The sequence below is a fragment of the Puntigrus tetrazona genome, chromosome 8 (assembly GCF_018831695.1).
Source record: "Puntigrus tetrazona isolate hp1 chromosome 8, ASM1883169v1, whole genome shotgun sequence".
NCBI classification, from domain to species: domain Eukaryota; kingdom Metazoa; phylum Chordata; class Actinopteri; order Cypriniformes; family Cyprinidae; genus Puntigrus; species Puntigrus tetrazona.
In genome coordinates this window covers 7,529,191-7,557,037 of record NC_056706.1, presented here as the reverse complement: position 1 = coordinate 7,557,037, position 27,847 = coordinate 7,529,191, and the positions used below count along the sequence as shown (strand labels likewise).

The 27,847-nt window shown below is 38.8% G+C and overlaps 3 protein-coding genes across 6 annotated transcripts in view; all 3 read right to left on the bottom strand.

Annotated features, from left to right (window-relative positions):
• fnbp1l (formin binding protein 1-like) overlaps positions 1-2,206 on the bottom strand; it is a 39,520-nt gene extending 37,314 nt beyond the window's left edge. For 2 of the 3 annotated variants that reach the window (XM_043247633.1, XM_043247634.1), the window contains exon 1: positions 2,015-2,206. In XM_043247633.1, the coding sequence (XP_043103568.1) occupies positions 2,015-2,038 (24 nt within the window). In that variant the 5' untranslated portion in view covers positions 2,039-2,206. The remainder of the gene's footprint in view (positions 1-2,014) is intronic. The other variant, XM_043247635.1, reaches the window with a different exon arrangement.
• LOC122350865 (collagen alpha-1(I) chain-like) overlaps positions 1-27,847 on the bottom strand; it is a 513,797-nt gene that overhangs the window by 462,500 nt on the left and 23,450 nt on the right. The window lies entirely within an intron of this gene.
• abl2 (c-abl oncogene 2, non-receptor tyrosine kinase) lies at positions 3,113-27,332 on the bottom strand. 2 transcript variants are annotated; one of them, XM_043247623.1, is made up of 11 exons: positions 26,643-27,332; positions 13,374-13,538; positions 11,325-11,620; positions 10,967-11,239; positions 10,705-10,789; positions 10,275-10,452; positions 9,991-10,175; positions 9,723-9,875; positions 9,282-9,371; positions 9,025-9,180; positions 3,113-7,810 (listed from the first exon to the last, which is right to left on the bottom strand). In XM_043247623.1, the coding sequence occupies exons 1-11, from the start codon at positions 26,881-26,883 to the stop codon at positions 6,102-6,104; spliced, it is 3,531 nt and encodes a 1,176-aa protein (XP_043103558.1). In that variant the 5' UTR covers positions 26,884-27,332; the 3' UTR covers positions 3,113-6,101. The 2 variants fall into 2 exon arrangements, with proteins under 2 accessions (XP_043103558.1, XP_043103559.1); XM_043247624.1 differs by lacking the exon at positions 26,643-27,332 and adding an exon at positions 14,356-14,576.

The following is a 27,847-nucleotide window of genomic DNA, read 5'->3' as shown; positions in this document are numbered from 1 at the left end:
TGATTAAAGTCCACAAAACCTTCACAGCTCAAGTAGGCTTTGCACTAATAACAGATCCGCACAAATAAAATGTCACACTGTTATCCTCTAGGACATTCAGAACTAACAAGTTGTCTTGTGCATGAGGCGTTTTCTTGTTACGCGTAACAATCGGGTAATTCTGAAAGGTGTGAACCAATCACACCCAAGACGTTCCACCACTAATTTTGAATCAAAATCAACACTTGACAAATAATGAGAGGCATTATACATCTTAATTAGATTTACATGACTCTTAATAGAGCACAAATGGATCTAACGCAAAGTGCATTCGAGGATAACCATGATGAAAAGTGCACATGCATTTAAAGGATAGAATGGCATTTCATTCATCAGAGCCAAGACTAGGGATGGAAAATACTTTCACATTTTATGGTTAAAAAGACGTTCACCATGAGACAAGCAGACAAACATGATTATTCAGCATGTTCCATGTACAAAGGGATTTGCCACAGGATTACAGATGAATACAATCTACAAAAGACCACCGCCACCGTGGAGGATATGCCATATTTCACAGCATAAGGGATTTACATTACAGGAAATTAAGACAGCTAATTCAAACCAAACATACAGCATCGAATGTCCAACGCCAAACATCCAGCCACAAGTTTAGTTAACAGTGTAATTTGCTCAACTGTTAGTAACTTGGAAAGGTTTTTTTTCTCTCTTTTGTGTATTAATGCTTTTAATACAAGACAACGTGTTTGGAAGACTCTGGGATAATCTGGATTTTTAAGCATAATATGTTAGTAGGCCTACGTTTTGAACAGTATTTGGATTCTAGCTGGACTTTAGATGGTCCGAGCAGACAGTCTATTACAGAGCAGAAACAAACCAGCTACCAGCTGGTCATAGGAGTTTAAGATATATTCTGGAAGATATTTACTGGTCAGCCAGCTTATGACCAGCTTGAACCAGTTAGAAACCAGCTACCGTGTTACCAACAGACGCACTAAGACCATTCAAATACTAGCAACAAACTAACTTTAGCAAAACCTTTTAAAATCTGTTAAATACAAATATAATAATAGTTACAGTCTCATGAGAATCTACAAACATAAAATCAATCTGGATGATCAATCAGAAAAACTGGCAATTCAATGCACAGCATTTAAAGTTAGAGCACAAATAATGATCTAGATTAAGCCTACAAACCTCAAAAACGCAGGATGATGCATGGGATATTTCAAGTAATACCTCACACATCCTCTGCTTTTTTTTTTTGTCCAGTAGCCCAATCTGAAGGGCAACACCCCTGTAACAGACCCACACACACTCGACGGGCTTCATTGTCTCTCACTAGTTCAGTTTACGCCGAAACGATGCATTTTGTAGAATTAAAAATGCGAGTTTTGTCAACAGAACATGGCAGACTCGAAGCCCAGACAATAAAAGATGTAGGATCAAACTGCAGCAGCGTTGTCAGCGAAACCCGTAGATACAACTAAATAAAATCTTAACCGACAAATATTTCATCTCGGGTTACTCTTTAACAGGACATCATCTTCTGCATTGTCTCGGTCACCCATAAGCAACAATGGAAACAGATTCTGGATACAGCCGGGAGAAACTGTTGTTTTGTCTTAAATTAATAATACATATGCACGCTATTATATCGGTTGTATGCAAGGAAAACGAGATAAATAATGGTGATCCTCTCGCCACTTCTTAGTCACCGAAACTGGGTGTGAAACCTTTAGATTGGGTTTGATAAGGAATGTCACCAGAATCAAACGGAACGTCACGCGTGATACATTTAAAACTTGATACGTTCTGAAAGCTAAACGCTATAATGTATCAAACTCCGGCATCGTTTCTGGCGGCAAATGCGTTTTTTAAACCAGCAGGACAGACCGAGAACGCAGGCAGGCAGCCTGACTAGGACACCTTTCCTGAAGTCATGCCAAAAACCGAGTTGTTTGTTACTGAACAAAAGGCCACAAGGAGCAAGGAATGGGGAAAGTGCGCTTACCCAAAGATCCGTTCCCCAGCTCATGGCGAAAAAACTCCAAGAACTAACGTCTTCGCCGCTTAAAACTCCAGGGCTGCTTGTTCGTCCCTCTCTCTGCCGTCGTGTAACTCTCTATACTCCAGTGAAGCCAGCAGCGACAAGCACACGGTTCAGGGTTTTCCCATTTCCGACACACAATGCGCCTCTGCCGCGCCACGAGAAATGGAGGGATGTGTTTGTCCAATAGCGCCTCCTATTCACCAAAGCTCGTAGGTGGAAAGATGGAATAAATGCACATGCTGGGGCACAGAACAAATATTTTGGAATTATTTTTTTACATTAATGGCATATATATATATATATATATATATATATATATATATATATATATATATATATATATATATATATATATATATATATATATATATATATAAAATGTGAAATAATGTAATATAATTTTATGTATTAACTCACACACACACACATTTACATTTAGTCATAGTCATATATATATATATATATATATATATATATATATATATATATATATATATATATATATTAGTCATATATATATACATTATACATATATATATATATATATATATATATATATGTGTATATATTTATATATATGTGTGTATATATATATATATAACATCTATAATTAATATAGAAATAAAATTATATTACATTATATTATATATACATATGTGTATATTTACGTGTGTATATATATATATATATATATATATATATATATATATATATATATATATATATAACATTTGATAGAAATGTCCTATTGAATTTACAATTTTACTCTTTAGTAGCAAATAATATGGGAATTAACATTTTTCATTAAAAATCTTTTTTTTTTTGCAATTTTGATGTCTTTGACTTTTGTCTTGTGTTATTAAACATCTACACAGATGTAGTGGGCATTTATTCAGTTTTAATCTTTATTATCAATTAAACTCTATGAAAATGAAAAATTTGGCAAGGTTTTACAAAAATTTCTGTTAATGTCCATCAACTGATAAATGGCGTGGCACACCACAGTACACCGCTTGACTACTACCAATACCATTACTCGAAAATAAACTCCCAAACCAATGTTTTAACAGTTTCTTTATTCATTATTTACATCAAGTGTAACACTGAGGAAGGACTTCACAGTAATATAATATTAAAAGTGAGCTTTAAATTAGAATCACACAAAATATACTTTTTACAAAACAGAAAAAATACTGTTAATCTGTCAACCTCTGCCTTTTTAATCCCTGTTAAATTCACATAATCAAAATTAAGAGTGTTTTATTTTCATTGCACTTGAAGGACTAGAGAGGTGGCCTTTGGTATATAAATTTCTTCAGCACTTAAAATCTGACCTTACAAAAAGACAGTCTCCAAAAAAAAAAAAAAAAAAAAAAAAAAAAAAAAAAAAAAAAAAGGGGGAGTTTCAGGATTTAACATAAAAAGTAGATCAATAAATAAACCAAAAAATAAATAAAAGAGACAAAAATGTAAAAGGGTGACTGAAATTGAAAAGGACTGAAATCTATCGAGTCTGTGAGACAAACAGTATGACTTTGCACCTCAGAGGCCTTGAATGGCTCATAAAGCATAAACTATAGAACAAGATTGTTCTCTCCGAATTGTTCCTCTATACATGATACAATAAAATAATATTTAATGCACAAACTTTCAGAGGAGGTTTACTAAAATAAAAAAAAAAAACTGATTTTAACTAAACAAAAAAAAAAAAAATGCAAATTGCGGTGATAAGTGGCAATAAAAGAAAAAAAAGACACTTTACTGTTTACTAAAAGATTAAAAAGGCAAAACACTCCCTGACAATCATGTAAAACTGACATACAAAACAGTCAACAACTCTTTTTTCCCCCTCAGCTGTTTGGTAATGAAACATTTTTATACATAATAATAAATGGAATAGATGACCTGCATGTGTTTGAAAGAACAAACTGCTAAATTACACATGAAAAATAGTTTTTCTCTGTTAACGTGATTACAAGAGAGGTATTCCTGACAAAGCAAAACAAATTCATGAGCTCTTTCAGTAAAAGGAGACCAGACTTCAAGCACTGTCTTTTTCTAAGTAAAGGACAGATCATTGCACTTTTTCCTATTCAAGTTGGACACCTCACATACCCAAGATGTCTGAACAGGGCAGCTTGAATGATAATAAAGGCTTGAAAAATCCCATTTGCCACCTTAAAATCAATAATGAATATTTTAGCGCAAAACATATTTACATAAACAGATCTTTAACATGACCTTGCAGTGCACAAAACATTAAATCTCTCACAAAAGGCACCATGTAATTTCAGAAAACACTGCCCATGGCAGAAAGAAAAAATGGCAAAACAAGCGAAGTTAGTGTAGGCAAATTATGAAATGATCTAGAGTACAAAAAATGGTTTTGAACAAACGACATTATGATTTTCTGTTGCAGTGGAATTGAAATGTCATGGAGATGCATGGCAAAAACAATATCTCCTTCCAAAATGTTCATACTACATACCCTAAAATAGTGAATTAAGGCAAGGCAATTAACATTTATGCTTTAAAAATGTGCTCCAGTGTAATCGGTACAAATCTTCATTACATTTTAATTATGACATTGCAGGTTACCCACAAAAATCTCATTTATGCAAATTCTAATAGAAATCTATCATTTTATGAATACAAACATTTGTAACTGTTTGTGTCCTGAAGAAAATGTTTCTTTTAAATGCTTTTTGATAAAGTTTAAACTTTGTGAGACTATGGAAAACATATACACGCAACCACAAAAAAAAAAACAAAAAAAAAAAACAACATTCCTGTTTTCAACAAATGAATACATTCATAATGTAGATGCACAGATGGGGACCCTCACACCAAAATCTCACCACAAGGACACGAGTGAGCATGACCTTCAACGCCTGTTTGTGGGTATAAAATAATATGCAATATCTACAGTATCATAAAAACGCCTGTGCTTTTAATCAAAAATAATTTAAAATTCAAGTTTACAAATGGCGACATTCTAAAGTGAAATCAAAATAAAGTTACAAATCAATGTGCTAAGGAAAATGCAGTTTGTGTTTAAAGACTTGGCAATACTTGTATCTCTAGTGTTGCTGCTTCTGTGTTGGCACCACGACGGTCATAAAATAAATTCATACTCTCCACACATAACATAATTCTCCCATAGCAAATCAATGACATCTAGAAACATGTTTAGGATTATTAAGTGTTGAGAACTCTAGAGTCAGACTGTAGACTTGTGCCATCTGGCTGATGGGGGCATTATTTAAAGGCCACGGATATAAAAGGCCAAATATGATCCATGTGGTGATAGACCCAACAACCATTTCAACTATGCCAGAGCAAAACACTGTGTCAAAATAAAGACTAATTACTTAAAAGATTTACCAAATTATGAATGGTCATCGAATGCTGTATTGTTTAACAGATGTGATCAAATAAAAAATAAATGACAGCATGGGATGCAGACAGAAGCACTTTTAGTGTGTAATATGAGACTGAGCAAAAAGCCGTGTTTGCAATCCACATTCAAACTCATACTAAACAAGCAATATTGTTTTTGCTCAATTTATGCCATAAATGTTGGGCATTTTTATGTTTGCATTGACATTCTGATGCAATATCCAGTTACTACGGAAACAATGCTAATGAAATATCAAAAGAGCGAATGGAAATCTGTAACTTAAAACAAAATTCATAATAAGTGGACCAGTTCATTTGTAGTTGGCTCACATTAACCTGTGCAACCCCTGTTTATTTGTGAAAATTGATTCTGGCATACCAAGATAAAAGTGTACGTATTAATTTGTCAAAAGCAAAACTGTATTTTGGTAGTGACAAAAAGCTTATATACAAAGAACTCTGTTCCCAACTGGCAATTTCAAATAGAAAGTCACCTGTAAACAATAAAAAGTTAGAGAGAACGTTTGTAGTAATTTTCTGAGGTACTTCTTAGAGAATATTCTCTGTCCCCCAACACTTAAATAAAACTAAATTGATTCTGATGCAAAAAAAGTCTCAAGGGGTGCAGGAGGAGGAGTTTTGTAGGTGGCTACCTTTGCACAACATCACTGATCTCTTTAATGCATGTGTGCAAGTTGTCAAGAGCCGGGGTGGTCCCAGGTCCCGCTCCCCCACCTGTAGAGGAAGCGCGCAGCTCCTGTAGACTCAACTCCAGTTTCCCCACTGCCTCACGAAAGGCAAATTTATTACGTGTCTGGGGGATGCAATCCACATACCCCGAGCAGTACTCCAAAAGTTGATGTCCCACATCCAGGACCTGGCTGCTGGAAGAAAGCTCAGCGTTGCCTTGGAGAGCACTACTCAAGCATTCGGCACATTCCAAAAGAGCCTCCTTGCTGATCTTTTCCAGTGGGATCCGTTCTGTCTGCTGCCGAGTCCGTCTTAGGGTGGGTTTTGCGGAAGTAGGGCCAGGTCCGCCACTGGAAGCACCGTTGGCCATCTTAGTTTGGGAGATGTTGTTACTAGAGGGGATTATGGGGGCTGGAGGCACTTGTGGTGGTGGTATTGATGGACGTGCTCCTCTGGCTTCTCTTCCTGACCTTTTGACGCCATCTCCATTGACCTCTATGTTTCCACTGAGGGCTTCATCAGCTGCATCGGCACTGTAGGCGTGTTGGAGAGAGCGAAGCATGGGAGGTGGAGGAGGTGCACATTTGGGCTTCACCAGTCGAGGTCGGTCACGATCTCCACTGTCGGACAGCAGTTTGAAGCGGTTGCCCTGAGAGTCCACACCAACTAGGTGTGCATCAGCCGAGCTGTGCTTTAGGGTCGGGGAGATCAGCACTGGTACTTTGTGGTTGTGCAGATTAACTGAACCAAGAGTGGAGGTTTTCGATGGAGACGACCAGCCTTGCCTGTCATCTTGCCCATCTTTTCCTCGTGAGTTGGAGTCTGAATCTGCCTCTCCCCCTACACCTGGTGCCCTAACTCCACCTGCGACCCCTCGTGGCAAGAGTTTGGCTTTGGGACGATCTCGTATCTGAGCAGTACCTTCGTCAAGCTTCCTCAGGATTGCATCTGAAGGTCGTGCTGCCCCATTCTCTGGCTGTGAGGAGGTGGAAGCTGTACGCTCTAATGGGGGTTTGCTTCGGTTTCTTGGTAACGTCAGCGCCATGCGCTCTAAGTCCGGCAACCCGGCAGACATTGAAGAGGTTGAATTGGAACGAGGAAATGGCTTGTTTCCACTTCCTTCATCTATTCCAGAAGGCTTACCAGTCCGCAATCCCAGGGTCTTTTTGATAAGGCGAGGGGTGAAGAAGCCTGCAAGGCTTCCCCAACTACTGCTGCTTCCCACTTGACCAGAAGTTCCTCCAGAGTTTGAACTTGAGGTTTTCTGTCCAAACGTGGCCCCACAACAGCGGGACTGCACATGGTTCCCCTCTCCATGAGATGGAGAAAAATTCAACCCATCAGTTTGGGGTAAAGGAGGAGGAGGACCTGCAAACCCAGCTGTGGGCTCATACTTTTTATGGGGCTGGGTCTCCATCTCCCGGAAGGAGCTGCTCCTTTTGGGAGGCATAGGGAGATTTTGTTGCTGCTGAGGTGAGGATGAAGAAGACGACGACATGGACTTCTTCTTCATGAAAGAACTGAAGAAGCCAGCCTTGCGGTCACGGGTAAAGGTAGTGTCCGGGGAGTCCTCCAAGAGGCTAGAGGGAGACTTATCCCTCTGTTTACGTGGTAGAGCAGGAGAACTACTGGAGCGTCCATCTCCCACAAAAAGGGATGCAGCAAGACCTAAACACAATAGGACAACAGAACCAAAAGTCAGAAAAAAAAGCAAAATAAGTAGTAGCAAATGGACATGCAAATTACTGCTTCAGCACTCTCAAATTTAAACTGCTGGAACACTTCCTTACATCATTAATTGCACAAATAGCATATTGTGTAAGACTGTGATTGTTTGACTATAAAAATAATATTTAATGTATTGTTGCCAATAGTTATGTCTCAAGCAGAGATCTTTCAAATACATTTACATTTAGTCATTTTGCAGATGAATATGCAATATACATTTTGCAAATAAATATAAAAAATGCAGTATATAGCATGGTAAAATCTGGTGTAAATGCAAGCTATGGGGAGGTATTGGATAACCCTGACTATAATTTATAAGAAATAGCCTGGAATATGCTTTTCTACACAGGAGGTAGTCTCTATAAGCTATTGCTTACTAGGCCACAGCTATCTCATTAATTTATGAGACTTTTTAATGAGTGGGACAAAAAAAAAAAAAAAAAAAAAAAATATATATATATATATATATATATATATATATATATATATATATATATATATATATATAGTTTACAGGGCTGTGACAAACAGGATGTCTAGATATTTTTATTACATAGAGAATCATTTTATCTTGAGTGAAAAGTAAGATTGTAAGCACAATCACCGACAGGACAATAAATAAAGATATGGCGGGGGGAAATACATAAATATTAAAAATCAAAAACATGACAAAAAGACGCATCTCAACCAAAAAAAATAAATATAAACATTCCCTCCCTAAAAGTTTATTTTATATAAAATTTGTAAATTCAATAAATAGCATATAAACAGTTTAAGTAGAAAAATAATATTGCACAATACATGAACAATGCTTAAACAAATTTTAATCATAATATAGATACACATGGAGTTGGGTGAAGTGCTTGTGTGCATACTTGGGGTTTAGTGACATGCAGCAAATGGGAGAAACAGAATTTGACGTATTTACAAAAAGAATGAAAGAGAATATCTGTTATGAACATTGATGTTTTCTGAACATGATACATTTTAAACAAATGAGAACAGAAGAGAGGGATTCATATAATACACTCAATATATATATGGGGATTATGTAGGGGTATATACTATGTAGATCTATTAATCGATAATGAACACCACTCCCATTCTCTTGCGCTTCTGTCTGAGCTGATTGAGCCGGAGTTGCGCCTGTATACCTGCAGGGCCGTGGGGTCCTGCCTCCTCCATATTCTCTTTGTTCTCAGAGTGTTTCTTTTGGCCACGAGACTTTGAGGGCAAGAGTGGCATATCGTGGCCAAATGTGTGCCCACCTTGCCCACCAGATGCTGTTTTACAAAGCTCTTCGGCTACCTCTGGAGAACAGTTAGCAGAAAGAAGGCACATGTTAATACCATGTTTTACATCCAAATACTGTCACATCTTCAACTTCATCAAACAGATGATTGAGTAATACCTTCTGAGATGCTCGAGTCATGGAACATGGTCTCAAAGGCCTGGTGAATCTCAGCAAATGAGGGTCTATCCAGTGGACTCCACTGCCAGCCTACCAACACACAAACAAAATGTGGCTTTACCTTAAACCTATTCTTTGATTAAAAAGTTTAGTGCCATGTAAGATTTTTTGTAGAGAAGCAGTGAAACTTCAGTGACAATAAAAGTTACAAAATTAATTTTACAAAAGATTTTTTATTTCAAACAAATCCCGTTCTTCAAAAAATATATAAATGACATTTATTACACATATATAAATTAAATTACATTTTAAATATACCAAAATCTGCATAATGCTTATAGAGTATATATATGAACGACATCTGACATTTCTTTTATTACACTAATGAGATTATACTTCATGTTATTAAGAAGTGTTTTTAAAGTCACTGTTTGTACTCACAGGCTCTCATGAGCTCATAGACTTTAGGAGGACAGCCCTCAGGCTGCTCCATGCGGTAGCCCTTCTCCAGCAGATCATACACCTGAGACAGGTCGATTCCTGGGTATGGAGACATACCATAGGTGGCAATCTCCCAAAGCAAAACTCCAAATGCTGAAAATTGGGGAAAATAAGCAAGTCACTTATTTATAAGCAAATCGACTATTTTGTCTGTAACAAAACTCTTTATGGAGTATCAGAACTTAGTAAAATTTAATTACTAACTGACCCCACACATCTGATTTAATGGAGAAGGTGTTATATGCCAGACTCTCAGGTGCCGTCCATTTGATGGGGAATTTGGCCCCAGCATGAGCGGTGTAAGTGTCGCCCGTCATCAGCCGGCTCAGTCCGAAATCAGCCACCTTGACCACGTGATTCTCTCCGACCAGACAATTACGAGCTGCCAGGTCCCTGAGAAAGACATTGAGAAGCTGGAGTGAGATCTCTCAATGGAATATAAGACCTGTGACAACTCCTCAAGTCTACTGACATTTAAAGCTCTACGCTCACCTGTGGATGAAGTTCTTCTTCTCCAGATACTCCATGGCAGAGGAGATCTGAGTGGCCATGTAGAGCAGCACCACAGCGTTCACCTGCTCCCTGTCACAATCACGCAGGTAGTCCAGCAGGTTCCCGTGCGGCATGTACTCAGTCACTATGTAGAATGGAGGCTCCAATGTACACACACCTAAAAAAGTTGCATCAAAACAAATGACCAATTTATATCTAATAACGTAACTTGGTCAAAACAAATAATCGTTTATTATGTGAACAAAAGCCTGGATTCATGAAAGTAACGCATACTCTAATGGTTGATTAATATAGTCAACAAGTTTTCCAGACAAGAACACCTCTAGTGGGGTCAATTAGACCAAAAGACAAATTAAAGCACATATAGCTTCTTCAGGTGACGTCAACTACCTTCAACTAGTATACTCACCAAGCAATTGTACCAAATTGGGATGTTTCACCTCCTTCATTACTGCAGCTTCCTTCAGAAACTCCTCAACCTCCATGGTGTCCTCCTTTGAAATAAAAGATGGATGGAATATGAAATAATACATAACAGAACTAGCATGGGTGCAGTATAATGGCCAGCCACTTGGTGGCACACGATGCCACATAAACATTTAAATGCGATAACAGCCAATGAAAGAGGGGGGAAAATACTGAAATAGGAGCACATGCACAAAAAGACGAACCTTTAGTGTTTTTACAGCTACGGTGAGGTTGTACTTTTTCCAAACTCCTACGTACACCTCTCCGTACTGGCCTCCACCTAACTTGTGCTTCATGGTGATGTCAGTGCGCTCCATCTCCCACTTGTCGTGGATGGGGGAGACGCCGTAGACGGTTGGCTTGTTGCATTTTGGAGCGGGATAGTGTAATGTGGTTACCAGACCATCCGCCACTGTGGAATGATGATGAACCAGCTCAGCTAATGTGCTGAAACGACTTTCAGCTGTTACGTAGACCTGACGCAGAAGAGAAGGTTGAGACCAACGTTTAAATGAAAGGAAAGGGAGCTTTACTTTCAAAGTAAAGTGAAAGCAGCCCAACCTTTCCGTCAGAGGCGGTGTTGATCCGGTAATGATAGACCCGTCCCTCATAGCGAAGCGAGATGGAGAGCTGGCCAGGGCTGCTCTCGCTCTCCCTCACTAGGAAGCTGCCGTTGATCAGGCTACTGAGCAGGTACTCAGCCGCGCTGCGTGATACGGGCCCGTGATACCAGCTGTGCTTTTCCAGACTGTTCACGGGGGTGATGTAGTTACTTGGTACCCAACCCTGGCCATTCTTCGAACGGACTTCACTCCACTCGCCATTCTGGTTGTACCCCAACACTCGCAGCCTCTCTCCTGAAACGCAAAAAAGAACAGTACATTGTACACAGCAATCACTTGTTACTCATATTTTCGTGCGTAATGCTATCCTAATGATTCAGTAACACAATCCTTTGTTATTCATACCATTGCATCTCCCGTGAATGGAATGGAAAGAGAGATTAGACATGCAAGCTACAACAAGTCCATCGTTCAGCTATGAAAGCAGATCAGGTCTTTCACAACGGAAAAGTGCGTGTTTATGTCAGTAACTACAGTATTTATTCAGAAATGAGATCAGTTTGAACTTGAAGCTCAGACTGAAAAGAGAAAGCTAGTCTTATGTAAGTGTTCTGAGATCTGAACAAATACCAAAGGCCCCTGAGAGCGGAAGAATAAAAGTGACAATCATGACATTCAAATATAATCAACTATGTATTTGGTGCCTTTTTAAATTTTTTGCAAATACATGTGCTAGACGGAAATCTCTGGCAGTTTCATCACGCCCCATGACCATGACATTTTTAAAACGCCATGGAAGTTAAAAATAGTTGTGTTTTATTTTTTTTTATTATTTTATTTTTTTTACACAAGATATGTCTCCAAAAAGCACTTTTGAAAACATCCCAAGAGCCCTGTGTTCTGTTCCATTAAGCTGTGCTCCATCAAGCTTCTGGAAAAAAAGAAAGCTAAAAACCGTCTGCAGAGTGTTAAATCTGTGCACGGTCAAAAACGATGAAACCAATTACCAAATTAAAAACAATTCACCCTGGCAAGTATTTGCATTTCTTTTGCTGAATTTTAATCGAAAAAAAAAAGAAGTATAAAATGTAAAATTATTTGTATTCGCGTATATGCTCATCAAAGTAGTTTAATTAAAAAAAATCTATTTTTATATTTTAATAAAAAGCTGGTAGTTTGATACATTTTGCTTAATTTCCTGCTCTTCCTTCGTCTTGCTTGGATTAAACAAGTTCAGCAGGGGGCGCTCTCCTCCTGCCAAGTGAACAGTTCAGGCCTGCTTAGCTTTCAGACACCAAGTGCTTTTTTACCAATCCTAAATCGACACTGGCGCAGCAACAAAGCCCTCTCAACAAGACAAGACAAGGAGAGGTTTCCTCATCGGTGCCAACCAGACGACATTACATTACTGGCCATTAGCGGGTACTTCAGAGGGAAAGTGTAGACCGCTAACTCCCTCTCTCTGAACTCTCTTCTCTTGGGCTAGTCTGTGTTTACCCACCTGCTTTTCACCCAGCTGATGGGATTACACTTCAAAATGGGTATTAGAGTTAGTGGTAGCTGTTCAGCATGGAGCATCTGAGCACAGACCCGTCTGACTCAAGTCTCAGTCTATGGAAAGAGCTGTGGGCGTTAGCACATATGGCTCAGGTTGGTGCCCATGTGTTTATGCTCGTTGAGTTTCAAAACTCAAATTTTAGCATCCGCTTTCATTTTTAGCTCTTTGATCCTACAAACTGCTGCCGGGAAGAGGAACAAGCAGTTATGAAGTATAGCAAAGAGGAAGGAGAGTGGAAAAGGAAAGATGCATGCTGTCTTTGTTATAAAGAAAGAGGAAGCTATCCATAACAGTTGTACAAAAAAACAAAACAAAAAAAAAACAGCATAGTTTTTTCTAGGTATTAATATTGGGTTTCATTTGAGTTTACACTATCAATGCAATGTGGTTTGACATCTGTGTGTGAGGTGGAGATCAAACTGTCAGAGTGTTCAGTGAAACCAAGCGCCGCATGTTGCGCAACCGCTCATCTCCTTTCGATGATCGTACCTTTCGTGATGCTCAGTGTGTTGTCACCACTGGCCACGAAGTCGTAAAGCGCGACGAAGAGGTTGGGGTCACTCTCCGCAGCACCCAGCAGATTCTCCTTCGAGCTCCAGCGCACCGCCTCCGTCAGCGACGTCGAGTCCAGTCCAAACGGCCTGTGCAGGGCCTCTGTCAGGATAAAACGGAGATAAATAACATGCTATATGAGTAACAGTTGTTGATGGAGTACATGATATTTCAAATGAGACTAGGCTTCTGGGAAGGGCAAAGTGAGTCAGTGTATGAGAGGAAGGCATGTTAACGTCAAAGTAGGGAATAAGACGAGAAAAAACTTCAAACATTTTGCGCAAAATAAAATCGCTTTGCTCCTTATGTCATACCTCACTTAATAACAATAATCTCTTCTTTTTTGTGTAAACAAAAACTGTAATAAATCATTATAAAAAAAACACTGTACTTGATGCAATACTAGGGACATAATCAACTGACATTCAATTCATTTAATTACATAATGTCTACGAAAAAATTAATTTACATGTTTATTTTGTCAATAGTTACTGAAATACTTTACAATCTACAAATAATTATTAAAGCAATTATTATAATTTTAAAAGTTACTTAAAAAATAATATTTCTACAAAATATAATATAAATGCTAAAATTAAAGCAGACTAAAATGTTTTAAATACTTTTTAAATACTAATAAAAGCAGAGGATGTATCTGACTATTCATCACAACTACATACATAAACATTTAGAATTGATCTTCTCATTTTTGTGAAAAGCAGATGACCACTGGAAAGACCCCAAGAGTAAACCATTTTACCAAATAACTGCTTCCACATTGACCACACACGCAAAAAAAAAAAAACAAGAAATAACAAATACACATCCCTCAAGCTTAAATACTTAAAAAAAAAAAAAAAAAAAAAAAAAAAAAGAAAGAAATCACTGCCGCTCAGTGCACCGTTACAGCGTTGTCTACCTGCGAAGCAATAGTGGTCCACATCCTGTGGGTTGGACAGGTTGGTCAACCTGACCCTTTCTTCCTCAAAACTGCTGCTGGATGGCAGGGTCTTCAATGGCATAATCTAGCGGCGCTAGATTACTCTCTGATCTCATATGTAATAAAACACAGACCTGAAGTCTTGAGGGTTCTGCTTTCGCCTGAGAAGGTTTGACTCTTAAAGAACTTCTTAAGGAGAGGAGGAGCATGAAACAGCTTTGAGGTCGGAAAATGAGGTGGGAGAGTCCCCACGCCTTGAGCATGCCTGCGTCTGCTGGTCTTCCTCTACAGCTGTCAACCAGCCACAAACACACACACAGCAAGCATGTCTGGGCAGCTGCCCCTTTCCTTAAAAAAAGTGTGGTAGGACAAAACGTTGGATGAGTTAGAAAGGAAGAGGCATCAGAACCTCCCTTTACTGAGCATTATGAAACTGAATTCTGGCCTTGAGATTAGGCTACGATAGGGTTACAAAACTACTGTGACGCTACTATAAGAGGAGCTGAATCAAATAGTAGTACCATGGAATTGACATGAGTAACGCATTCTCATCACAAGGTACATTAAAACATAACATCATTGAATTTACATAACTTCTTCAACTGCTGAATGCATGGCAAGAACAACAACTAAATTATTTATCCCCAACATCAAAACCCACAAAATCAACAGCAACAAAAAGTCCATTATGACACAATTACTACAAGATTGGAAACATTGGTCAACTAGTCATCAACTAGATGAAACAGCAAACTAAAATAATTTCTTAACGATCATGTGACACTGATGACTGGGGTAAAGACTAAAATGTAAAAAAGAATAAAAAAATAATAATAATAGTAGTGTAAATGCTAAAAGTCACACCATTATAGCTGATTATTATAATAAATATTATAATATATAATATCATTAATTGTTATTATATCCATTATTATATTACCATAAAACAAAAATGTTACTGATTTATTAGAGTACAACAATAACAAAGACAATTGTAATAACCAATTGTCTAAATTGTACAAACCCATGTGCATACCTGTTGTTAAATAAGAAACACACACACACACAAAACTCCTAGTGTTGACATGTACATTACTCATAGAAAAAACAACATAGCGGATTTAAGTTTAAAAATGTCCCTATAAATTTAACACAAAACAATTATTATGAATAAAAGACAACACTGTCAAGACAAAACAATGACTGGTCTTACATAACTTATTAAACCTGCAAGAACAGGCAGCTGAGACAGTCAAGGCCTGTGTGGCAAACCTGACTTCGTGGCCACAAACATACACACACGCACACAGATACATACAGCCCTACCTTTATTCCTGACAAACATGCAGTGCTTCCCATTCCTTGTCAGATGACTGATCCACAGCTCCCAGTACATGATCCCAGTTCCAGTAAAAGAGCTAATGGGAAACCACTCTAGTCCCCAATCCTGACTACGGGTTTAATTCACACTGAAACAATCGGCCGAAAATCTTGGTTGAATCATTTCATAGTCTCCGCTGCAGCTCAGAGCTCAGAGTTTCCAACCCCGCAGCCGGAATGCCAGTGCGACTTGATTGTGGTCCTCCATGCCAACTGCCCTGAGTAAGAAATGTCCACATGTGCTTGTGTGAGATATGGGAAGAGTTGAGGGTGGTTTTATTGGATGTCTTGTGAGGGGAGGCGTGTGGGGGGCCCGTTGGTTTTAGAAGGGGGTAGGAACGAGCAGATGGTTCCATTTCTACACCATGTGTGCTGCCTACCCAACATCCTCCTGGGAGAGGCTGGAAAAGCGTGGAGGTGTGGAAACTCTAGCGCAAAATGCCTGTGCCACATTAAACATACCCCTGAGTCTCAGAGCAACATGTAAAATGTATTAGGATGGGATGCTCAGCTATTCAGTTACACCCAAAACCTCTCAACATTAAGAGAAATAATCAGACATCAGCACACGAGACCTCAGACTAGATGACACGAAATAAAAAGCTTCTGCGAACATAATAAAAAGAAAAGAGATTCAAGTCTCAATTCCTCTGACAAACAGAGAAATAGATTGAGTGAATGACAGAGAGAGAGACACAGAATAAAAGACAGATTTCCAGACAAATAAAAGGACAGATCAGTAGATCACAACGTGAAGCTCCGTTCCAGTTCGTTCACAAACATTCCTCACTTTCTCATGCAACGCTTCTGACTGATGTAGCAGTTGAGCAGCGTTGGGCATGTCGCGTGGCCGCATGTGTTTGTCCTGCGTGTGCTTTCTGTGTGCGTCTTTGTGTGCGGGAGCCTCGCTGCGAGACAGCTGAGGGAGAACTGTGCGCGGTGTGAATGACCATACTGAACGGACTGACCTGCACGGCCTTGTCCTGACGGGAGTCTAGCGCAGCTGTTGTGCTGGGCTTAGGCCAGGCTTACGGCAGCTGCACCAGCACCTCTGTACTCTGGGGCTCCTCTCAACTGACGTGACTTATGAAGAGAACATCCTGATCTGAAAAGCCATTAAATATCCATTCCTTCATGATCGGTAGAACTTACAATAGAACTACGCATCAATCGTTCACCTCCAAGCCCAGTTCAACAAAAAAGTGGACCCAAAATCCAAAACGCTCAATCAGCTGTTATATTACATGTAAAAAAAAATTGTATAAAAAAAACTAATTCCAGGAAAAATACTTTGCATTACATTTTCCCCAACTCCCTCAAGAATAATTATACAACCTTATTTCATGCAAAAATCACTATTCACAGGATGTTTTGTAAAGTCTGTCTGAGTAAGGGGAACTAAACAGGAGGAGGGGAGGGTATAGTGTTGGGTCGACAGTCTCAACTCCTCCCCGAAATCCAATAAACCAGACACCTCACCTGCCGTCACCAGCTCTATGTTTCCAAAGGTACAGAACAAAACCCCCTAAGATTACGCTGGAATGAGACGATTACATCCGTCATGCAGGAAATTACGACAAACATTCTCATATGCAACAGCAGCTTACCAGAGAAAGCTCTGCTCAAAGACAAACACCTTCCCTTAAACTACAGGAGTTTATTATGGCTCTGTTTATTGAACTTTTACTGAACTTTTCGTGTCAGAAGAGACTGAGCATAATGAATTCATAACCTGAATATGGATAGACCGACAGCTACTTCTGAGAAACGAATGAACGCATTTCACCAAAAAGAAGAAATAATGCAAAAGATTTACCAAACTCTCACTTTCTCCCATGCCAAACGGTTCTATTGATGGGAAAACATTAGCACCACAAGACCGTTTAAACTCTTCAATGACAATAAATCAATGAATATACAAACTTGATATTTCATGGCGATATTTAATACTCCACTAACTGGGATAGAAAAGTAGATAGTGGATTTCACCACTACCGACATCTAGGTTGGTCTGCACTGGCTGATACCATTTAATCAACCGATATTTTTTAAAAATGGATACTGAGCAAAAAACGAAGTATTGCTTGACTACTACTATACTTCATAAATGAATAAAAATATTATTATTCATTATATTGATCAATAAAGTTAGTTCATTTAACGTTGACATAAATTTCAAAAATGTATTAGTGATAGTAAATGTCGAAATTAACATTCTCTAAAAAGAGAATTCATTGATTAATCTTAACGTTACGAATGGGCTCTTTTTGTAAAGTGCTACCATTCCATTTCAATATTCATGCTTAAAGATGGCCATCTTTTAATATCTGCAAGACGGCCATAGCGTTTGAATTACACGCATATACTGATATTGTACGTGTACGATCACACTTTATCTGCTTCCGTTTTAGAAAACTTGATGATTAGATCTAATCTGATCTAAGTAAAATAACAAGATGTGTTAGTCGCACACTGGGTAAAAGCACAGTGCTGCATGAACACAAACACGAACATGGTCTAAAACGTATGTAATCACCAAAAGGATGTTAGTTTACTTCTGGTTGGCGCCGATAGTCTTGTGGCCCCTGTGGCGTGGCAGGGTTTTCTGTCGGTTGCATCTAAATCTGCATTTGAAGTGTCGCACCGTGCAGTACGCTGTGTCATGTGTCAAAACAAACAACATGAGGTCGCTCTTGAACAGCAGACGCTGCTCCAGCAACGCACATAACCCAGAAGAACTATTAACATGGATAACAGTTCCAGCAATTAACTATCGGTGCCGATTAACTGGCAAAACAGATACGTCGGACGACCTCTAGCAGAAAGTATTTCAAAACCGAATGTAGCACACTTCAGCTTTCAGAGGTGTGAGGGCGATAACCCCCATTACACCCCAGAGTGCTGGTGAAGTGTTGCACCAGGGAATGACAGCACATGCTCACCTGTTTATCTGAAAGCGCACAGCACATCCCAGCCGAAGCCATGCGGTGCAGGACGAGGCCTATTTTTAGATCCAGCGCAAAACAAAACTATCTGGCCATAAATACCCCCAGAATAATTACATGAAGTACGTGCACAGAGGAACCACCGAACAATGATTCCTCAAACAATGGGCCCACATAAACAGAAGGACAGATCCTGTTCATTCACAATAATGAGGATCCAACATAAGTACCCAGCAACAACAATTGCACAGTTGTCTCCCCTCTCGCTCAGTCTCTTCCTCTTTTCCAGTAAATGGCTCTTCAGTTGAAAAGACTAGTGCGGGCCAACAGGCAATCTGATGAAGATAGACTACAACACAAAGAGAGAACTTGTGAAATTACCACATGCAATTAACTAAATCCGTCAACAACAGGGATTAGTAATGAATTTAACGATTCCCATTCTAGTTAATTCCAGCCAATAAATTATTCTTTTAGATCCTTTGAGAAATATCTGGGAAAAGAATGCAATTTTAATGGCAAATGATAATCAATTAATAACACATTTGTTTACGCTGACTTTTTAATAGCTTTTACTATTACAGATGGCCTGAATGGCAATTAATATACAATGCAATATATATTAATTAGACAATAAAATAAATATAACATTATCATATTTAATATTTAGCAAACTACAAAAAAAATAAACTTTTCTTTGTTTCATGTATTTATATAAAGTGCTATTGACAATACTTTAATAAAAGCAAAAAACTAAAGTTATTTGTATTTAACGACTTCCATATGTGACAAATCAGATTTCAAATTAAACAAACGTCAAATGTGAAAAAAAAAAAAAAAAAAAAAAGTTTACATCTACATTTACAATGCCAAGTTATCGTAAGGAGTTTGCTGAGAGGCTGTGTGAAGGACAGTAGTGTTACATTATTTACATCCTCACTTAACACAACAATTTCGGTTTAAATCTTATTGTAAATCTTATTGACTTTGTGTTATGCAGCACTATCTTGTTTAAACCTTACAGACTCAAGAACAATAATGTTTAAAAGTTTGAGGTTGGTAGGATTTTTTTATATTCTTAAAAGAATTGTCTTATGCAAAATACAACAATACTGCATGTAAAATGTAATTTATTCCTGATGGCAAAGCGACATTTTTAACAGCCAATACTTCAGTGTTTAGTGTCACAATAGCCTTCAGAAGCCATTCTGATATGCTGATTTTAAATATAGCTTATTATTAATTTTGAAAACAGGAGTGTTGGTTGATTTTGCGCTATAATACAATTTAATAAAGGATTCTTTAATCAACAGAAAGTTCAAAAGATCTGTATTTATTTTTATCTTGTATTATTATAATTTAGTTTACAGTCATTTTATTAGTTTAATGCATCCTTGTTAAAGTATTTCTTTCCCAAACCTTTTGAAGTGTTACTGAAACTTTGAGAAAATCTCAACCGCATCTCTGAGAAATGATCCAGATATGTCTTTATACTTGTGCTGAGTGAACCTTCAATTAACCTTGATTCCTGTGGCCATCAATCTGACAGGCCGCGCACTTGGGATTATGGGAAATTGCCCGGTGTCATTCACTCAGGCCTACATCTTCCACAGCGGTCAGAAAGCCCAGCTACTGTAATTTACCTGTCCACTGGAGGTGTTAATGTGGCTCTTTGAACAGCACACCCACACCTGCAAAGCACTGTGGGAATGTTAATGCTCTCCCGAGGAACCTCTTTTCCTTTATGCTGAATCAGAACACCAAACTTGACCGGTCAGCCCAAACATAATGACCTAAAAGAGTGAGGTTTTCTGAAGAAACACTGTTTTGACACATGATCAATATTTTGACCCTGTGGTGTCAGCGTTGTCTTTATTGACTTGACATAAGCTCCCCTTAAACGCGCTCTTACTCTTTTGAAAAAAGTTTGATGGAACATACGCTAAAGTTTACAGTGGTGGGGATCTTTATCTACAAGCATGTACAAGCATGAACAAAAAAATCTAAAAATCACACACGCCCTACAGCTTCAAGGCACTTATAAAGAGCTTATGTAACAGAACACCACCTCAAGACACTTACAAGCCCCACGAGGAAGAAATTCTATGTTCTTTTCACTAGAGCAATGTGATATTTGCATAATTTCGTATCATCTTTTTTTCTGCTGCGGTCAACAATAATAGCAACAACGGCAAAAGTGTTAGATAATGCAATGTAACATCAATGAAAAAGACTTTACACCGATTTACATATTTACACACTTAATCAGCCAATCCTTAATCTCCATCTATCTCTCAGTCTTTGCTTTGAGTCATTTTTTTGTGCGGATAGCATCCAGATCTGCGGTTGGATCCTCTGAATAACATCCACCTCAGCTTACCGATGATCTAGTTGCCACAACAGAGTGGGTAGCACAGAATGCGTCAGAATGCTCATATCCTCCATATCTGATGAAATTTTCACCCTCTATTCATAACAGCTCATTTTCTCATTCCGCATAGGAACTTATGAAATTGAATTACATAATGAAAATGTTTGTTATTTATGCAAAACTATTTATTTGGAGTCAGAAGGGGATTTGTTTAAAGAAATTAACAGTTATATTTAGCACGGATGCATTATATTGAATAACTTAATGCACCCAAAAACCACAAATTGTGCATAAACATTATTTCAACATTAATAAGAAATGAGCATATTAGAATGACTTTTGAAGGATTGTGTGAAGACTGGAGTAATGGCTGCTCAAAAATTCAGCTTTGATATCACAGAAATAAAAATCACCTTTTAAAACGTTTTAAAGTAGGAATTAGCTATTTTAAGTAGTAGTAATATTTCACAAATAATACTTGTTTTTAAATAAATGAATACTTGGGGAGCATATTTGTAAAACAAAAAAAATAAAAATTTACAGGCAACAAAATCTTTGATAGTGTATGTCTAAGCCCTCATATAATCATTTTAAATTATTTATTAGTGCTGCACAAATCTCTATGAACACAAGCATAACACCGATTACCCAAGCAACACCTACAGGGCCTGCATAGGATGTGAGTGCATTTTTAAAGACGAAAGCTTTAAAATACCCATTCTCGAAGGAAATTAAACCGTGGTGGTTAAGCCAACCACGTCACCAGGTGAGGGTGACCGCATTAACTCTGTCTCACAGATAAGACAGCTTAAGCCTTCGGTATTTAATGAGCCTGGTGGGCTAAACCCATTATGGTTTATGGAGAGCAAATGAGACGGACGGATTGAATCGGCCAAGTGGTCTTGCAATCAGGAAGTGTTGGCAGGTTGTGAAGGTCCTGTCTGAACACGCATCGCGACCTCAAAAGCGCCAAGGAGGCGTCGTCCATTTAACTACCATGGTTGCTGGGCGTTGACAAACTTCCCAGCGGATTTAATTATGCCGCATTCACAGATCATAACGCGTTATATTCGAACGTCCATTTTCAATACCAAATGAGCTGTACTACAGCTTGAGGGAGTGATAAAACCGTGATGTAACAGAGAATCTGTTATTAGTGAAATGGAACGCTCCGTTTCAGATACATCCCGTGAACATGACGCATGAAAAATAAACAAAAACAACATTCGCAACATAAAAACGCACAAAGGCTGGGAAAAAAGGAATGGCAAAGACACTTGAACTAAGCAGATGCTAGGGCACGTCTCACTCTGGTGATGATGCCGGTCTCCTGGCTTTAACCCTAATCTTCCCTCTGTCCCTTTGGATTTCACTACTGAATTGTGGGATTACTCACTCGATGTTCCAAGACATATCATAGCACTCAGACAGTCTACAGGACGCTTTGGTGATGGGATTCAACTGGGATTCATTAGAACTACTTTGATGTGTATGCGACCAAGAACGAAACAGGGTTTTTATTGGGTCAGAAACGTTTTTTTTGGATATGATGTGATATGTACTAAATATTTAAAAATAATAAATATTAAAAACGCACACACAAAAACAAATAACATTTGTTCTGACAGATGACTGTTTTCAGTGCCCGGATTTAGAAAAAGCCAAAATGTATTTTTCTTCACAGTGAAGTGCAGAAAAATGGTTTTAATTTATTTTGTTTGCAGAACCAATTCTTTCAAATCGCCTGATTCAGTGATTCATCATCGCACATCGAATCAAGGCCAAAAAGAGCTGAAAATGGCTAACCAACTATGACCGATCTGAAAACCGCTGATCTGCAGCAAAGGAGAAAGACACTGAATTGAAGCGTTCCTTATCTCTATCCCTGCCTCAACATACAAGAATTGCTCCAGCATGTCATCTAATCCAGACCTTAATAAGGATGCAAGCAGGGGATAGAACCAGATAAGGCTGGTAAAATGAAGCAGGATTAGCGGGAGGCTAGGAAAGCACAGACACCCACTTTCAAATCAAATCACCGACAACTGCAACATCAACCAGGCACGTTTAAAAAAAAACTGTGAAATGAACATTGATGCTCTGTTTGAGCCTAATGCCAAAAAAAAGTGTTCTAATGACCTCTAGTGGTGCTACAACAACCTAATCGAACCGTGGGCCAAGAGAGTCCCATCAGATCTCCACAATTAGCCAGAAAGACGTCTGAGACTACTTCATAAAACTTGTCCTCAGCTGTTTTGCTTCACCCTCTCTCACATATCAAAAAAATGGATTGTTTAATGTAATTTAGTGCCTAATTCCTATCATCTTACATCCTGGGAATTTCACACGTGTCATAGTGCTGTCCGTTCAAAGATAGAAGATAAAACGGAGATTTATGTAACACAATTACAGCAGCACTATGCCTGCTTACCAGAAACAAAATGATGATACAGCCCAAAGCAATAACTTCGCACAAAATCGCCCACGGTGATCTCTTTAGTTAGTCTGGACTAAATTCTCATCGGATAAGTCTCATTTGAAGCCACTGCAAAATATCAATAATGTGTTAGCGTGCCTAACAGTGGACAAACAATGTTGTCAATGCGTACATGTAAAATGATGCAACAGCTTTAGATAAATTGGCCATGCATATTGCCTTCTGAAAATGTGGCAATTGAAAGTCCACACTGTTCTGAGCTCTAAAAATCAATAGTTTTGGGTACTTTGGACTACATTAAGGTTCAGGGAAACACTTTGCACCACCCTCCTGAAATAATAAAAGCCTGCTGGTACAGGACAGCGATGATAAATAAATAAAAAGAATGTGGAGTTGGCCCTGTGACCTCAGAACGGCAGCAGGCTGACTCACTGGCTGCCCGCAGGGGATGGGAGATACAGACAGGACCTCTCATTTATTCATTCATCCCTCCGTCTGACCACGCAGGTCGATTAAGAACTACTCGTCACAGTCGCTTCCGAAGAAATTCCACTAGTTACAAAAGAGATGAATATTCTCCTGGATCTGACGGAATTTCGCTCAGAGCTTGAAACGAGTCATCCGTCCGTGTCCTGAACGCACTATTGGGGCGAAAGGATTTTGGAAAATCGAGTAGTCCGCCTCCCCTACGTCTCCGTGTACTCATCAGACTATAAGTGATGACCATACTGCAGAGTTTCAAAATCAAACAGTGAGGAAACTTCCTGTTGATGAAGTAATAAGAGAATGTTAATGAGAGTGCTACAGTGAAACCCTCAGCAAAAAAATATCAGATGATGCTGGTCATTTAAAAATGCCAATTATCAAACAATAGCCCATCTTATTAATATATAGGACGCCCACTATGTATGACGACTATATCTTGTGTAAAACACTTTGCAGCGTTTTATGTTACAATATTAGTTCATGCATTAGCCAACAAGAAATGACAATGCATTTTCATAGCATATTAATGTTTGTTAGCGTGAGCTAATCGTTCATGGTTTGTTTAGGTTTGCTTAAAGCGGATTAATGACAACATACAACTTCTGTTTTAATAGGAAATAATAAAAATGAAATAAATCAAAAATAAAATGAAAATAAAGATTATTAAATGAAGCTGAATTATTAGTTCATGTTAACTAAGATGCTTAACTAATGTTAAAAAAAATCTGACGAGTAAACAACAATACTTTACTTTTAAACTCACAGATGAGGCTCTAACATGCAATATTATATAATTTTACAGCAACAAAATGTGACAAATGGCAATAATTCTGCTTCATCTTCTAAAAATCTTTAAGCTAGCCACTCCAACTAACAGTGCTACAGAAAAAAAAAAATATCAGTGTTTATTCCAAATAGTTTGGTATGAGGAAAATCACTCAAGATCAGATCTCTCCTCTTGACAGACATTAAAAGATGTCCTAGTCTCCGTCTAAACGACTTCAGCGTCAGATATAAGAGGTGTCTGATGAAGACAATCGTGGCAGTCAGGCCTGTAACCCTACAATTATTATCTCGATTATTCAGAAGACTTTCAGCCGCAGCTATACATCTGCCTATAAGCGATGAATAAAAATAACTCATCTGCAGCACTCACAAGTCAGTGTTTCCAGCCGAAGGGTTTCGCTGTCAAGATGTGACAAGCTTCTCTTTGGCACCGATCAACCCAAACCCGAGCAGAAGAGACCAATACTGGGCACAACCCTTTAAGAGGAGCTCCTGGGTAACGGTCAACAGATAACCCAGTTCATCTAAAAGCATCAAAGATTATGTCTCCACAGCGAATCTAATCCCATCCGGTCACAATAATAACACCTGGGATATGAGATTTGTGAGATAGATCTGTGCGACACATTACTGCCAGACAAGCGGTATTACGATCAAATATGTGTTTTGTGTAACTACCCCGAAAAGAAATGAGTCCGTGAAATCACTCACAGGCGAAATCCGAGAAAGCGGCGGCTTCCCCAGCAGCTTTCCCACCAGCAAGAGCTTCATAAGAGACAATAAATGCCAGTCCCTATCAAATAACAGCCATCAGATAGCGTTTCAACAGTTAGCATAGTATTGTGTCTGAACTTCCCCTTCTCAGTTTAGTTATCGCCCTTAAACAACCCGAAATGTCTGCATCAAATGGCAAGTTCAAGTGGCAAAATTTGCACTTTCAAATAATATAAATATATTAAAAAAAAAATCATTCTATAGATTTAGCAAGAAGTTCTTAAAGGGAAGGTGATGTAAACCGTGTCAGTACTTATTGATGCATCTCAGAAGCATATTGTGGATTGCTTTTTTAGTAACAGCACACTTGTGTTATTTTGACAATGCTTTTAACCAATCAAGAGTTTCACAATGCACTAATTTCAGTGACAGTGAATACTAAAATGTGTACAATGTTACATGCTGGGTCGAAACTAAGAATTAGAGCAACACGCTATTATACTACACAAAGAAAAATCCCAGCAGAAGGTGACCAGAAACTGGACCGTGCTTGACCACTTACAAAAGCCATGTTAAATTCACAAACTGCTTCTACCAGAGCCGTAAACACCACCGACATTCACCCCCAAAAATCAGCTATTGTCTTGATGTTGTGTGTTTTTAGGATGAAACAAGTTTAATAGCTTTTTAGGATGGTCTGTGTAGCAGTGCTCGTCCATGTGTGTTGGTTCGCCCTCAGTGTTCAAGGCATAGCGTTACGGTTTTGTTTTCTACCAAGTCACCACGACATCAAAGTGCTGTAGAACTAGCTATTCAAATTGGCTGACCTGACTCTTTTAATCGCCACATTTCGGTGTTTGTGTCAGAAAACACAGTAAGCTGTCTACCTAGAGAGCACGTTTAAGGATTAAATAGGCGTTTGAACCGATTCGTGATGTCAAAACAGCACCGTCTACATAGGCAGCTCCCTAGATTTTGCAACACAGCCTGAGAGTCATATAGTATTTCCGCCGTTCCTGACGGATCCATCTAAACCCGGAGAGCAGCTCCACACTTTAACGACTGCGATAAGAATGTTGGCAGTGACTCAAAGCAAAAAAAAAAAACTAATAAAACATGCACAATAAAGACCCGAATAGGCTCATACCTGAATGCAGGGTGAAAACGTTGATTCCTGGATCCAGCATGATGTTCGCTGCAGCGGTAGCGGCGGCAGTTCTGCCCGGTGGAGTCCCGGTGATGTTGCTGCCGCTGCCTCCGCCGCCGTCTCGGGGTCTCCTCCCGGAGCTGCTGGCCCGGTTCGATCTGCCCTGCTGCTGTTGCCCCTGCGGTGGGGTCTGGATCCCCGCGGAAGCCCCTTCTCCCACGCGGCCTACCTGTTGTCCCATCCTGCGAGTGTTCTGGGTGGGAAAATAACACAGATCCGTGGAAAGACCCGCCGTCCGTTTGGAACCGCTCACATCCCCCAAAAAACGACCCGCGGGACGACGGCCTGTTCTGCTCGGGATGATAGCCTTCCCTTTCTTGGTCACCCCTCCTCTTCCTCCTCTACCGGACCGGACCGAGCTCCGTTAGCTTAGCTTAGCAATCTGTATATGTGTGTGTGTGTGTGTGTGTGTATGAGAGAGCGAGAGAACCCACCCACCACCTAACAGCTAACAACGCACAATTTAATTGTTAAATTCTACCAAACGGCACCGGATGAGCGGTTCTGTTGAACGGGAATGTACGATACGCCTGCCCCCAGCGCTGTTTCTCTTAAAGCGGACCCGTTTGGGGTCGTTCCGTTCTGCTCCAGCCGCTGCGCGCCCCCTCCGCCGCCGCCATCTTTACCGCAGAATCAGTGGCGTGCGCTGCACGAGCCAATGACGGAGAGCTCAGCACACCATCATCGCGGTGATGCCACAGACCCTCTCTCTTTATTATATATGAATATTAACATAAGCAGAATTAAGAGAATTGTTCATTTATAGAGTATAGTGAATGATATCCTAAGGCCAGCAACTGAGTAATGTAAACTGTACAAAAATAAAAACATATTTAATAATGTTTTAATAGCAGAGTTATTAGTTAAATATTTACTTAAAATAAACATATAAATGAAACGTAATAGCCTATGTGTGTGTGCGTATATACATATATATATGGGAAAGAATACAGCTTCCAACTGAAAATGTAAAATTAAAAATATTAATAATACCCATATGAAGTCTATGAAATCTATTTCAAAAATGTAATTTAATTATTGTTTAGCTCTACCAACAGCAAAATAAACTAATAGTCTTAATATTAATATAATAACCTTTATGTAATTTAATCTGTAAAGAAATAATATTTTCATTCATTTTTCAC